The 15,606-nt window shown below is 43.6% G+C and overlaps 1 protein-coding gene across 4 annotated transcripts in view; it reads right to left on the bottom strand.

Moving 5' to 3' along the window:
- The window catches only part of ATXN7 (ataxin 7), a 101,436-nt gene that overhangs the window by 38,737 nt on the left and 47,093 nt on the right, over positions 1-15,606 (bottom strand). Inside the window, exon 1 of one of the 4 annotated variants that reach the window (XM_072598773.1) lies at positions 1,541-15,486. The exons of the other annotated variants lie outside the window; for them this stretch is intronic. Coding sequence (XP_072454874.1) covers positions 1,541-1,559 — 19 coding nt within the window. The 5' untranslated portion in view covers positions 1,560-15,486. Of the gene's footprint in view, positions 1-1,540; positions 15,487-15,606 lie in introns of those variants that run through there. 4 annotated transcript variants of the gene reach the window in all.

Raw genomic sequence — 15,606 nt, forward strand, 5'->3', positions numbered from 1 at the left:
AAGGCCATCATCAAACTTTGAAAAGGAGATGCCAAACCCCCCAAAAGTTCTGCCCCCACAGTCCAGATCTCGTTATTACTGTTGGTGTTGCTTTTACATGTGTCTCGTATGAAAAAAGAAATGAACTGCAAAGGACAGTCAGAACTTGCCTTGGGGAAAACTGAAAGGGGCTGGAGAATTCAATTAAGGAGTTATTTCTTTGAAAAGTCAGTCCTTGGAAGGAATCTCCAACAGGGAGGACAATCTTTTCTAGGAGGCGCTGCAATTCCTAGGAACAAGGGAATGACAGCACCGTCCGTTGAATCCTTGCTGCGATTTTTCACTGGTTTTGTGTCTCTCTTTTCCAAAGAACGGTACAGCAGTCTCAACAGTTATCCAGCATACACTCCTGCTAAGAATGACTTGATGACTCCTTGGGAGGCAGGTCGATGCTTACTGCATAATATTGTAAAATGCACCTCAATGAATACTAGGTCCGGACAAACAGCAACATGCTAACGTCCCAGTAATAAACAGTGAAAAGGAATTAAAGTAAATCAACCAGGGCTGGACTGCAGGTAGAAACATGGTATCTTACAGAAAAGTCATTTGAAAAAAATGGAACCCAAAGACCCCTGGAAGATTAGAACTTGGTATGGTCTCTCCAGTTCCACAAACTGGGTAGCTAATTTTCAAACTCAATTAAAGCAGATTATTTGGAATGACATGAAACGTGAAACCAATCAGAATTAAACAACTAAACTGTCACCTCACTTCCTGTTGGAAGAAAAGTTTGCAGCTATCACAAGTACCAGGCCTCCAGCAGAAGCAGTGTGGAGCCGACTCAGCTGTGCTGGGGGCCGAGGCCACCAACCAGACCCACGTCCTTTCTAACAAAACCTAATTGTCCCTTCCCAGTTCATTCTTTCTCTCGCACACTTCATCCGAGTCACTGGAAGACTGGCAGGCTCACCCCTGCCCATCTCTTAAAAAGGCTGCCTGCTCTAACTGCCCGCTCTGAGGTCTCCGTGAAAGTGGGTCTGAGCTTTGGAGTGTCCGTCCAAATAGTTTTAAAAACAGATTCTACAGGAAATCCTGAGAAGCAACAGGCCTGAGGCCACAGCTACCGCAAGAGAGATTAAGAAACAAAACACAACATGGTTAAAAAAAAAAAAAACCGTCGCAATGTGACTCCATTTTTAGACAGCTACGTAAACAATCCTGTCTCCAAAAGGGACATCCGTGTCGGAGCGACGCACAGGAGGAGCAGTTGAGCACAAAGCTCAGCGTTCTGTCGGAGTTAATAGCAAACCCAGCTCCCATCTGCTTTTGAACTTTGGCCAAATCACTCAAATGACATTTCAGGATGGCTTATGTGGGCCGATTGCAGTCGCTAATCCCTCGTTTCGAGATGATCCACCGTGACCACCTCACTCTACAGACCTGGTCCCCGGCCCTGCCAGTACCCGGCAGGGTGGGAGGGCACCCACACTTGAGCACACCCCCCCCACACACACCACTCCCTCAGCTCCCAGCCCCGACTGCACAGACCTACACCAACCTTCTGCAGCAGGCTCCATGCAGAGCTGGGCTCCGGGCCAAATCTTGCCTCTGACAACAGCACGAGAAAACTTGGGCAGCGCTTTGCGCCCGCTGCCCGTGCAGAGCAGGGGCTGCTCCGGGAGGGCTCCTGGTTCACTTCCATTCACATCAGCTGGCTGGGGCTGCTCGCACACTTGCTGCTAAAGGCTGGCATCAGCCCTCGGGTCTGCCCACCGCCTCTGAGTACACTCCATGTTTGGGCTTATGTAACATTTGCTACTACTGTAAAGAGCCCTTGAATTACAAAGGTCCTGGCAGATAAACAGAAAACAGGAGGTGGAGTCTAATTTTATCTAATATGGTCATACAAGGAGTCCTTGCTGATGTAAAGTAATCCTTCTCTTTGGAGAGACTTGCCAGGAACTGAAGACAATTTAGTATATTCATTACTTATAGGTTCAATTTTATGAATACCTTGAAAGTGATACATAATACCATGGGTAAGTACATCAAAAAATGTCCATCTTCATTACATGAACCTTTATGGTCATTATGTTCAGTATTAACTTTTTAGTCCAGGGCTATCATATGACTTGTTTAGGAATCAGAAATGGCAGACAGATCTTCCTCCTACCTGCCTGCTACCTTCTCCATGAACTGTAGTAGTATTTTACAGAATTTATTGCAAATAATTTCATTTTTCATACAAAGAAAAAACCCAGCCCCATCCTCGACACACGCTCTGAGAATAACATGCACCTGTTGGTGTTTCGTATTTTTTCAGCAACAGAAAGCTGACCAGTGTGTCTAAAGTGTTTAAACCTTACTTCTGGATGACCAGAGCAATTCTGGCAACCTTACTGCCACTTTTAGAACTCCATTTTCTCTCCCCATCTAAAGGCCCGTGGCTCCCCAGCTCCAGCATTAGCTCCCTTTCTCCACAGCATTCCTCACCTGTCTCCCTTCAGAATATCTCCCACCTTTTCAATCACAAATCCTAACCTATCAACCTAGAGAGAGAAAGCATTCCATTTATCTGGGAACTTGACAACAACATTTCCAAAGCTCAGCACCAGCAACAGTAGAAGGGCTTCCCCTCCAAAAGCCTGTCGTCCCCCTTGGAATACTCACCAAAGGACACGCATTAGCTTTCTGGGAAAGTTCCCTGGAGAGCCTCAGTGGAAGGCAGAGAACAGGAGGAGAAGGGGAAGACGTTAAGCAAGCTTGACAAGCAAATACTGAACTGCAGTGAAGAATGAAAGATGGCGCCAGAGTCTACTCAAGGGACCATGACAAAGCCTTCGGTCAGTCATACCTTTCTGAAAGATGCAAGGAAAACCCACTTGGGCAAGGGAGAGAAGAGAAACTGGAGGGGGCCATAGGGTGGCCTGCACTCGTAAAGGCAAGAATGCGTCGCATTTCTTTTCAAGTCTCCTTCCTACTCCTTCCAAAAAATCCAATGAACAAAACTCAAGGTTTAAGCTAAATTTTCACCTAGAGGAGAGAAGGGAAGTTAATAGAAGGCCGTGGCTGTGAATTTCTTGTCCCTAACTGCAAGGCCTCTGTACAGTGACTAACAAACAATAAATCAACAAGCATTTATGGCCTATGTGTGAGGCTGTGGACGGAACTCAGCAGAGGAAAGGGAAGCTCTAATGCTGGAAGACAGTATCTAACTTTTTTCAGTCTTCCACAAGGCTTCCATAGACAAGAGAATTAAAAAAAGAATCCTGCGTGTGGTGCATGGGGTTCTGAACGCTGTGTCCTAGACCCCTCTGGGGGAAGTCTTCTGAAGCCTACAAGCTTTCATTTCCTTGCTCCGTCAAGCTCCCACGTTTCCTTCTTGTGCTGCCTTGGCCGCCAGTATCTTTTGGGAGTAGCAAGTGGCAAAGAAGGCTAATGAGGGGCCTGATAAAAGCAGGCAAGTTAGGAGAGGACAAAAAGTTCAGTTTGTCTTGATTTGACTACATTTTGAAAACATTTTACTTTTGACTGGAATGGGAGATCTCATTCTGTTTTCCATGAAACCATCTGACTGCCCCCAATGGCTGGTGGCGACCTGAAAGCAAAGGACAACTGAACAAAATGGGCTGGAGCTTTTAGAAATACTAATACAAATAACAGTACAGTTAGCATAGCATTTTAAGGTTTACAAAACACTTGGCAAATATTATCTCATGTGATCTTCATGGCTACCCTGGGAGGGAAATGCTACTATCATCCCCATCTTGCAGCTGAGGAAACTGAGGCAAACTGAGATCAAGGGTCACATAGCTCCAGGTCTAGTGCTCTAACCAACTGTGTCACCAGCTGCCTCTAACCTAAACTTTGATCCTCTCTTGTAGATATATGTTCAGTGACTTGCAAACATACTAAATGCCTTGCTCTTATTAAATGTGGTTTGAATGATAAGTTAATACTACATCTATAGGCCATCATACTATATTTAATAAAGTAATAATTTTTGGTGGAAATCATCCTTCAATATTTACTTCTTTTTCTAATGTGCTACTAAATTCTTTCTAGATTTTATTTTGCAGGCTCCAAGGGCAAACAAAGCACAACATGTTTATCCAGTGATCTCTGGGCACAGAGACTCCTTTCCTAGGGAGCTTCATCGTGGCCTGGCCTTCATGGCATCCTTGAGGTCAGAAGAGTCAGAGACCTTAGTCCACTCAGAGCCAGGGCAGGAAGCAGTGCTTCATCTTTACCCAACCGAGGTCACTGGCATTTCCTGGAGATCCGTGGTGACCAGGAACCCACTCAGCCCACACTGGTCCATTCCACTGTGGAACTAAATTAAAAAACTGCCTTGCTCTACCTTCCACCAACTGCTCCTTGTTCTGTCCCTGAAGCCAAGCTGAGCAAACTGAACAAACTCTATCATACACAAGATAACCCCAAGGCTCACACGCTGCTTTGAGCCAGGACATCACCCCCCCCCAAATATTTTCTCTTTTCTAGGCTGTTCCCCATTTTTCCTGTGGCCTGCATTCTAGGCCCATAGTCACTGGGACCGCTGTCCAGTTTCTGTCAAGGTCAGGGATCCAGACCCTGATAATCCCTGACAGAAGGACTGGAGCAACCAGGCCTCTCTCAGGGAAGCCTAGCGCCATCAGCCTGCTTGGCCGCTGCATCTCACAGATGATGCAGTTTTGCACTGAATCAACTAATACTCCAAGACTTTTGTCCGACAAACTACTTACATCTCACCCTCAATGTGGTACTGCTTTTTTGAATCAAAATGTAAGGCTTTACATCTCTCTTTATTACGTGTCGTCTTACCAGATTCAACCTCATATTCCCAAGCTGTCAATGATACCTCTGACTCCTGATGGTCACTCAGTGTGTTCAATTTTCATCCTAGCTTTGTCACTGACAAATGTGCCAAGCATGCATCTAGACTAGGGTTCTTCATCTAGGGTCTGCCAACTTGCGCTTTAAATTTTATTTTTTAATATAAAGTTTGTTTTCTTGGTATGCTGTATTTGTATAATGTATTTTATGCATTTAAAAACATTCTGAGAAGACTGTCAGACACTGAAACAAAAGAGATTAAGAACCCCTGATCTATACCTATAGATAGATCTACATCCAAGCCATTGACTAAAAAAAAAGTAGTACAAGGTCAAGGATAGATCCCTAAGGCCCTCCACTAGAGACCTCTACTAAACAGACATTCCAGGAAAGGTCTTCTACTCAAGTCTGTCACACCTGTTATCTCATGCTTTGTGTGTTTGTGTCAAGTTATGGGCACTTTCTTAGATGGTCAGTTAGCAGTGAAGAGAGAGCCAGGCCTGGAATCAGAAAGACCTGAGTTCAAATCTGGCCTTGGGCATTTACTAGCTATGGGATCCTAACCAAGCCATCTGCTTTAGTCTCCTCATCTGTAAAATGAGGTCAATAACAGCACCTACCTGCCAGGCTGGTTGTGAGGATCAGATGATATGTTAGCAAAGTGAATCTTAAATATAGCTACGTGCTAGTTACAGTCCTGTCTTTTGTGAAAGTCTGACTAGTTCATCTCTCCTGCCCACACCACAGCTACTCTGTGGGATCAAGCCTGGCAGAAAAGAACAGGTGATTTTCTCCCTCCCTTCCCTCTCCTTTTCAGTTTCTTGCAAGCTCTGGCAGGTTCTCTACCTAGAAGGCTTGGGAGCACAGTTTCCAGAAATGGATGGGAACAGGACCAGCCTGCAGAGGCTGCCACCAGAGAACAGCCACATGGGAGACAGAGGTTTTTGGTCATGGTAACCCAAGTGGGCTGTAATAGAAAATGCATTACATTTCCTTTCCTAAGCCATTTAGCAGAAAAGTCATAACTCGTAGTAACGAATCACTGAAAACAAACAAACTGAACAGAGCAGATGTTTCTGCTCAGAAATATAGCGAATGTGTGCAGAGGCAGCTTAGCCCTACGGAAGGAGACAGAACACAAAAAACCAGAGTCTGAATCCTACCTGGGTTATGACCAGGGAAGTCATCGTTAACCTGTCTGCCTCAGTTTCCTCATCTATAAAGTGAGAATATTAACAGTCCATATCCCTAGGGATATCATGAGGATAGTGTGAGATGATACAGGTAAAGCACTTGGCATCCATCTGACAGTACTACACAAGTGCCAGACTTTGTTATTATTATTATGGGGGCATGTGTGTATTCCCCTTCCCTCCCCCCACAATGCTATGTGGGCTTCCTGAATATTGCATCTAAATCCCTGAATCAAATATTCAAATAGTTAAGGTATCACTTTGATATCAAAAGAAGAGAGATACTTTTGACATTCAATCTGTCTGTAATAACTTTTTGGTTCAGGGCTATTTACACACACACACACACACACACACACACAAACACACACACGATAGATCAGGAAAGGATTCTTAAAGCAGAAGAGGGGTCTGAGTTTCATCTTAAGGGGAAGAGAGGGCTTCTCTGAGGCAGAGGTAAGGAGAGAGAATGCTCCAGGCATAGGTGGTTTCTCTTCTAAGACAATTCACTGCTGCTGAGGCCTGGAAATGGGAAACCTAGAAGCTGTGGTTGGGAGGGCTGTGCACGCCCCTGTGTTTTGTGGCACAAAGGGAGCACTGAGTTGACAGAAATGCTTCTCTCTCTGCATCAGCCTACTCACACAGATGAGGCCGAGAGCAGAGGGCCAGGAGTCGAACGAGGGAGGCACGGCTCTGCAGGAGGCACTGACTGCCCCCACAGGACTTGGTGGAGTTAAGTCCTTGGATGTCATACTGGAGAGGAAGCCAATTCCAGAGACAAGAGGATAAGATGAGGAAGAAGACGGAGATGTCTGAAACTGCTGCCTGCGCCTTCAGGTGACTTCCATGATGGTTCCTGCTGCCCTCAACTTTCCCAGAAACAAAGCTGCAGGATGAATGAGCAGCTGCACTTGTCCAGTCAGTCATATTTTCCTACCAGGAGATTCCCTCCATCAATGAAATCACAAATCCCCCCAAAAAGCCACCTGCTACAAAGATCTCTACTCCCCAAATCACAATGCTTGGAACTTCCCAAATGCAATACATGAAAATCAAGCCCCATTAAAGGTCTTGTCAGGGGCCATCGAGGATAAGCCCTTCTTTTGTACTATCAAGTTCTCTATGGGGGAGCGAAAGGGGATAGGGAGGGACAGAATGGAGGCCCAAGTGTCCTCTCTATGCTCCAGGGCCACAGCAGGGCAGTCAGGTTCTAATTGGCCCTAATTGGCACTTATGCAACCTTTAACATTCCTCAATGACTGCCAAGTAGCACTTGAAAGGGGGATAAATTATTTTTCAGCTTGGAAACACTAAAGAATTCATTCAGCTGTGTGCCTGAAAATTCAATGACAAGTAATGGCTTTGTCAAAAAATACTATTATATTATTATTATTATACTTAAAAATGCACAACTTATTTATAAAGTTGGAATGAAGTTCAAATCCACGGTCAGCTCTAACTCCTTTAAAGTGTGGGCTAATAATTAGGGGATTCACGCATCCAGATGGGCAAAGTGGTTTGAGTGTTGGGCCTGGAGTCAGGAAGAGCTGAATAAAAGTCTAGCCTCTGACCCTCACTAGCTACATGACCCTGGGCAAGTCATCTAACCTCTCTCTGCCTCTATTTCCATCACACCTGATCATTCATCTGGAAGATGGTCATATACTTGAGAGCAGTGCGATTTCAGAAAGGGCTGAGGAACAGTTGATATGGTGTTTGCTGCCCAACAACTCCAGGAGAAATGCCAGGAGCAGAACAGAGTTCTGTACACAACGTTTGTAGATCTGACCTAGGCCTTTGACACTATTAGTCGTGAGAGCTTATGGAAAATTATGTCAACATTTAGTTGCCTGGAGAAGTTCATCAATATTGTACGTCAATTTCATGATGGCATGTTTGCCTGGGTTCTGGATAATGGACAAAGCTCTTGTGCCTTCCCAGTCACCAATGGAATGAAACAGGACTGTGTGCTTGCTTGCTCCCATGCATGATGTTTTCAGTCATGTTGACAAATACTTTCATTATATGCTTATGAAACATGGACAGACTACCAGCACCATGCCAGGAAACTGAATCACTTTCATTTGAACTGTCTTAGGAAGATTCTGAGGATCACCTGGCAGGCTAAGGTACCAGATACTGAAGTCCGTGCTCGAGCTGAACTGCCAAGTATTCAAACTATGCTTCAGAAAGTGCAACTCCGATTTGCTGGCCACGCTGTTCGAATGCAAAACATACACTTGCCAAAAAGGCTATTTCACGGAGAACTCGCATGGGGCAGGTGATCACATGGTGGCCAGAAGAAGTGATACAAGGACTCTCTCAAGAACTTTGGATCTGACTGTGCAACATAGGAGACACTGGCACAGGACTGCTCAGCATGGTGTGCCCGCACCAGAAAGGGTGCTGTGCTCTTTGAGCAAAGCAGAATTGAGACAGCACAAAGTAAACGCAGGATGCGCAAATTTGGGATATCCACCCCAAATATTCACATGGCCTATCTGTGCCCAACCTGTGGTAGAGCATTCTGAGCTCATATTGGTCTGATCAGCCACAGTCGGACACACTGAAATTTCACTTTATCATGGTGATGTCATTTTGGTCCTCTTCGAAGACGAAGGACAACAACCAGCCTCTATTTCCTCAACTATAAAATGAGGATAATGAGAGTACCTACCTCCCAGGGTTGTTGTGAGAATCAAATGGGATATAACTTGTAAAGCGCTTAACCCTGTGCCTGGTACACAGTAGTTGTTGAATAAATGCCGTGTCTCTGGCTGGTATTAACTTTAGAACATTTCCAGGTGGGGCATATTTTGCGTCTAGCATCCATTTAATTATTCCAAACTGTTCAATGCCAGGTAAATAAAATACCTCCTTGTGGTCTGATTTGCCAAGTCTTTGTATCAACCATGCTATGAGTGCAGTTATCCCAGCTGCTTAGGATACAAAGCGAACACTGATGACTCCCAGGTGTGGTAATGAGACTCTCAGTGAATCAGATGGTGGACCTGTGATCCTCCAAAAGACCACATGTTTTACACAGGCTTACCACCACCTCTGGCTCAAAAGAACAAAATTAACTCCCGGAACCAAATTTCAAATCACATGACATGGAAATTTCCACAAGGTGCTGGCCAGAGCAGCCTTATTGTGGCTGAAATGTGCTTTTCAAAGATCACTACCAAGTCCCTCTTTGGTTTACACCATGAACTACTGAGTCCCAGAACACTGCATTCCTAACAATCTAAGAGAAACCTGGGCACATGTAGTTGAGTTATACTCTGGGACATTTATTCAAAAGGCAAATCACAACTGATCATGGCATAGTAATCATCCCTAACACCAACAACAAAAACTCTTAAGAAAAGTGCTAGAAAAACTCATTTGAAGATTTCAGTGGGCCAATCACAGTCAAGTCTATTTAACACTTCTATTTTCACTGCCTAATACCTTTCAGGAGTACTAATTCAACACTCCACCCTTGGAATTTTTTTGTCCAAGTAAATGGCTACACAACTGAGTTGCTTCCATGTCCTGCTGGATTCGGCCATCCTTTGACCTGCAGACTTAGCAGAAAGCACTATTCCTGGGCTTTAAGAGTAATAAAACGAGGGCAGCACCAGAACTGGAGCCCAATGTAAACAGTGCAGTAATACTAATTCGGGCTGTAAATCATGGGTGTGGGGACCTTCCATCTGTATTCATCTTTCCAGAAAACAATTCATTTTAATGTCCAGTTCAGAAGGTATTTGGGGGAAAAAAATCGCAAGCTATTAGAGACAAAAATCACGTTGATTTATAAAACATACACCAATTCATCAGAAAGAAGAACAATGTTTCCAGCCATGAATTGCAAATAAGAGGGGCACTGAACATCTTTCCTTTCCGTTTCCAATAGAGGTAGATTACACAAGGCTCGCTCTTTCTCCATTCAAGTATTTCAAATGAGGATAGAATTGAGATCTACTGCTTGTATTTCTGGTGCATCTCAAAAGATCAAAAGTGCTGCACACACCTTTTCCCCCTTTTTAAACACCTGAAAAAAGGAGGTGATTTGATAACATTTACCTATATGGTGTCACATTTTAAAGACCTTACAGTTACAATCTACAGACATAATCCAGCATGGAGGAAAATGACTGAACGTATGCAAACAAACAAAGCAAAACAAAAAAACTAAGCCCATCCGTAAGCACAGACCTGGTAAACTCCTCTCAACATTTACCCAAACCAAATTGCCAGGTGTTGGTGTATAAAGAAGTACTAAACACTCCCTCTTCTGGTCATGGGCTAGACCATATACTGTCAAGCTCAAATTATCGGGGGGTGGGGGTGGGGGGGATGGGAAGAGTGTGTGTGTGTGTAATATGAATAACTGAATCATCTTCAGGAAATAACCATAGGTCAGAAAAAGATAACTAAAACATGAGATCACTTTTTTTTCAAGTGCTTTCCAAATCTTACAGCACTATATAAATGAGAGTAACTGTTATACGAATGTACATGCTATCCAGTACAGGAACAACCTAACTCCACAAATGTAATTGTCTACTTATTATTAGATGTCTACTGATGTGCAGAGTGCTGCGGTAGGCAGCCCGGAATGCATCGGCCCCTGCCCTAGAGAAGCTGTTTCTAATTGTGGGGAGAGAAGGAACAGGAGAGATGTCAGGTCAAGGGTCCAGAAAGATGTGAAAGGGAGGGAGGGAAAAAACCTGAATCCTCAAAGGCTCTGGTGGATGTTGCACCTGAAGCTTTAAGGGGAAAAAGATTCCAAAGGATAAAAACCCAGAAGGCGGCACACCGTTCAGGCAGGGCATGGGAAGGTCAGAGAGTACTTTTCACATAAACACATCTCAATGGCTGGAACTCTGGACTTGAAATTAATTAGGAATACCTTAGCTGCATCCTGTCCTCAGACCCTGGGCAAGGTTCACGCAACTCTCAGCCTCAGTTTCCTCAGCTGTAAAATAGGATTAGCACCCAACACGCAGGTTATCGTGAAGATCAAAGGGTATACTGTTTGTAAAGCACTTTGCAAATCTTAGCGTGCTACCATATAAATACAATTATGTGACGATTTATTTCAGCACAGGAAATCATCCTAACATATGGGAGGCTACTTATTGCCTGTTCCACAGTTAAGAATGAAAACTGTCCTCCACCCCGGTGCGACTGACCAGGACACACCAGCAGCGTCTGGTCAAAAGTAGGGACTCTATCAGTGTTCATTTCCACCTTCCCTTCCCTGGCCTTGGTGCTTGGATTGGATTCCAGTCTCACCCATGTCACTAACTGTGTAAGTGACTTCATCTCCCTAAGCCTCACTCAGCTTCCTTAGCTATAAAATGAAGGTGAGGGGGGGGGAGATTAAACTGATGCCAAGATTCTCTCTGGTTCTAATGCCTAAATTTTATTGGATTAGTCTTATTCAAATTTTAATTTTGAAACCAAGGCAAAAGCAGCTTGGCTTCTGACATCATCATGGGGTCAGCCTGGTAGGATTCCACATTCATAGCTTACTTATAAGTGCCAAGTGCCCCTACAATGCTGAGGTCATGATTCTACCTCTTTAATGTCATTAATAACTTAATAAGAAAAGCAAACATACAAATCAATGTGGCCTAAAAGCTTAATCAGAGCTTTTGTAACTAGAAAGTAGAAGCATGCCCCCATAAATGGTACTTACTATGCTGGGGATCGATGAGAAAAAAATACTTTAATACCTATATATTCTATGAGGGGGAGGGGAATAAAAAATAAGTTTCTATTAGCTGAGGCGTACATAAATCACTGTCTGACGCTACTGAGATTTGTAGAAAATTTAAGTGACATGAAGCAGTTTGTGGCAAAAGTAAAACTAATTCATGGGATTAATTTTGCATCTTGATACCCAGAGTGATGCCAATTAATGATCAAATGGTCAACTTTATATTTCCTTTGGGGATAAAAATAATGTCACCTTTGACATTTTTCATGTATGTGACAAATGTTTTGCAGTTCTAGGTTATTTACATTCAAGTGACTGAAATACTATTAATAATAATATTTTGGTGATAAGCATATATAGAAGCTAATCAACCTCCTCCCTGAAACAAAGGTCATATTTTTATGGCTCTAAAATAACTTTGTAAGTTTCTGCAGTTATGCCAACTAAATCTCAAAAGGAGCTATGTATTTCTACCTGGTTAAACCATCTCTACAAGTACCCCACTAGTGGAAATGAAGGCTAAATGAACTATGAGACTGGGTAAAGAAGAGAAATCTGCAGTGAAATATCTAACCTCAGCACTGCCTAGGCAAACAACATTTCTGTCTCTCCCCAAAGGAAGGAGTGGCTGGACTGCTGGGAGCTCCAAGATGACAGACGCAGCTGTACCACGAGGATCTGCTGATACTTGAGGATGTCTACACATGCTTACGGTTTGTGGATCTTTGTAAAGTGGAGCAAGACAAGGAGAATCCTACAATCAGCCTGTGGACTGCGCAATGAACAGGAAGTAAAACCAACAGGGCTTCAAGAGATTGGGAGCCATGCGATGCTTCAAGGAAGGAAAAGAATCCAAATTGATTATGGCAGCTTTCAATCCAAGTTTATAACACTGAAAGAAAAATACTTACCTTTCTATTTAGTCTTCAAACCAGCTTTGTAGTTACTCTTACAAGTACCTGAGACAACCGATTCCTAATAAATTAAAGGCAAGTCCTGTACTCACATCCCCCCCAAAGCTTTTACAAATAGGAGACAGACAAAAATAGAAACCTGTTGTAGAATATTTCAAAGCAGATTAAACTTAATTATCTGATGGCAATTTTTAGCTCATAAATAATGCGATTTCTGTGTTCCAAGGGTACATATGTTCAAGAGAACATATTTTGTGCTAGCACCTTTAAAGCAACAACAAAAACCCTTGACAAATTTTAAGGAACACCAAAGTACCAAAGTTTGTGGAGGAGATTTCCAGAGGAGATTTCCAAGTTATCTGAACGTCAAAATGAACTATACATTTTCTCTGAACCCCATGACCTCTCCAACCTCTTCACATAGAAATTATATGCCAAAGCTAAAACAACTTTGGCAGGCTCCATGAACTAGGAGACCCAGAATCCAAAGGTAGACCAGAGGGAGCCGGACAGAATACCATGTAGGGAGACTCTGTGTGGCACTCCACTAAGCCTGAGAGAAAGCACACAACATCCAGGGAGGGCCAGTTCTGATAGCCAAAAATTCCCTGGGGCAGAGACCTAGGGTGGTGAACCAGGAATTGCCCAGCTTGAGAGGAGGCTGAGATGCTTTGAGATGCAGCCTCCAGGGAAACCACCATCAGAAGGGATAAGATCAGAAAGGAAATGGGAGAAAATCAGAAGAAAAAAATAAAAAATTGAAATTACTAAAGATCTCAGGAAGAAGAAAACTCAAAGACCTTGAACATAAGCAGATAAATCAAGAAGAAAAATACCATAATACCAAAAAGAAATGTAGTCTCTAGATCTACTAAATGAGTTCAGGAATCTCTGAATAAATGCTGTCAAAGAAAGGAAAATGATGCAACATTGGATGGGACAGATGGACAGATGGACCTACAGAATATGAAGATAGCATGGAACCATAAGATGCTGGTTCACAAGAGAAATGAGAATGAGGAGAACAGAATCTATGTCCTGTACAGCAAAAATAATAGGCAGAATGAAAAAACTGGAACTTCAACGTCAACCCTCACCCAAGAACAGGGAGGACAATACGCAGAAATAAAAGATGACCGAGGAGAAGAGAACTTTAAAAGAAAACATAGTCCCTCTGCAAGCTGAAAGCAGGATGTGTAGATACAACCTAAGCATGACAGGTCTCCCAGAAGAGCACGCCAGGCCCAAAACCCAAACACCACAAACTACACAAGAGACCTGCCCAGAACTTCCGAACATAGGAAAGGATATTCCAATTGAAAGACTTCACAGATCATCTTCAGAAAAACAAAACAGAACAAACAAAACACGTGGTGGCTAAATTCTGCAAGCCATCAGAAGAAAACCTTCCAATACAAATCTAAGCAAATTCCATGCTCATTAGAGAAGGAGAAGGGAACGGAATAATGCGTTCTGAGGAGCAGTGGAGTTCAGGATGCAGCCCAGGGTGACCCATGCTGAAAATCTGGCCTTAACCATACAGGAGATGGATCTCCATTAAATAATAAAGAGTTAGAAAGAAGACCAGGAGTGAAGAATTTTTCTGCCTCGAGAACACCTCAGACAACAGAAACGTGGGAGGAGTAAACACGGGTGGCAGCCAGAGACAACCACAGGCAGAGTTACAACACAGGAAGAGATTTCTGTCTAAAAGTCCCAAGGAGACAGAGAGGGAGGCAGGAGTCTGGGAGAGGCATCAGCCAAGACGATGGGCGTTACAGACCAATATGCAGATCCTCTGCCTACAGATGAAAGCTTCTTTTGTGGGACTAGATTATAAAGTGGGAGGGTACATAAAGAGGGTAGAGGAGGGGGATAGAGAGGAGAAAAGGATGCACAGGGGTCAAATCATGGGCTATCAATGAGAGGAAGGTGACTTCTGTGGTCTTAGAAAGAGAAGAGCCCACAGGGCAGTGGGTGAGGAGGAAGGCGGAGGAGGGGCTGATTTGGAGGTGGCAGGGAGTTCCCTGATGAATGCTCCTCTAGGTGAAGGGAGATGAGCACCTTATGCTGCATGAGGCCTGAGGGACTGGGGGAAGATGGGGTGGGGGAGGGCTGGTGCCTGAAAAGTCTCCTTATCCAGAGAGGGACATGAGAACTGGGACCCCCGGGGGAGCTGGAACCTGGAAGAGTGGGAGAGCGTGGATTCAGGGAAGTATTTCCAGTTAAATGAAGAAAAAAAAACCCAGAGAGGGTACAGCTCCAATGGTGGTGGGCTGCATAATCAGGGATGTGCTGGGGAGGGGCCCTACCACAGAGCAGTGTCCTTTCTGACTCCTGCAGTAACTGGCACCATTCTGGAAGTTGGGCACAAAAGAAAAGGGGAATCCATGGAGCAAGCTCTACAGAGCAGCAGCAAAAAGCACCTCATGGGGAGAACCTAGAACAGATACCGTGGAAGCGTGATTGCAAGGAGAATACAGAGAAAATGAGAGATCACAGGACTACAGGGTCCTGAATCAGAGATGAAATCTTACATAGACAGAAAAGGAGGGTGGAGAATAAAGAGATAAATCTGTTTTGGAAAGGGGTGCAGAGAAAGAAATTTTAAATACTAATGAAAAAGTGGTTGAAGGGAAAGAGAAAAAGGGAAAAAAGTTGGGAGGAGGGGGGAGGGAGAATTATATGATTAGATAAAAGCAGGAGAGGAAAAAATTAATAAGAAAACTCCAAAGAAAAAAGCAGTGACAAATGAAAGGGGGGAACAGGGGTGAGGGGAAAAGAGCCATAGTATAGGGTCATATAAAAAAAAGATTAATATAAAGTAAATGAAGGAAAATAGTACTATGTTTACAGCAGAAGAGGGGGAAAACATCATTATTAGAGACATATGGAGGAAAATATAAACATGAATGGATTAAACAGACCAATGAAGAGATAAAGAATAACAGATTTTATAAGAAAATAA

Source organism: Notamacropus eugenii, chromosome 3 (genome assembly GCF_028372415.1).
Source record: "Notamacropus eugenii isolate mMacEug1 chromosome 3, mMacEug1.pri_v2, whole genome shotgun sequence".
Taxonomy (NCBI): Eukaryota; Metazoa; Chordata; class Mammalia; order Diprotodontia; family Macropodidae; genus Notamacropus; species Notamacropus eugenii.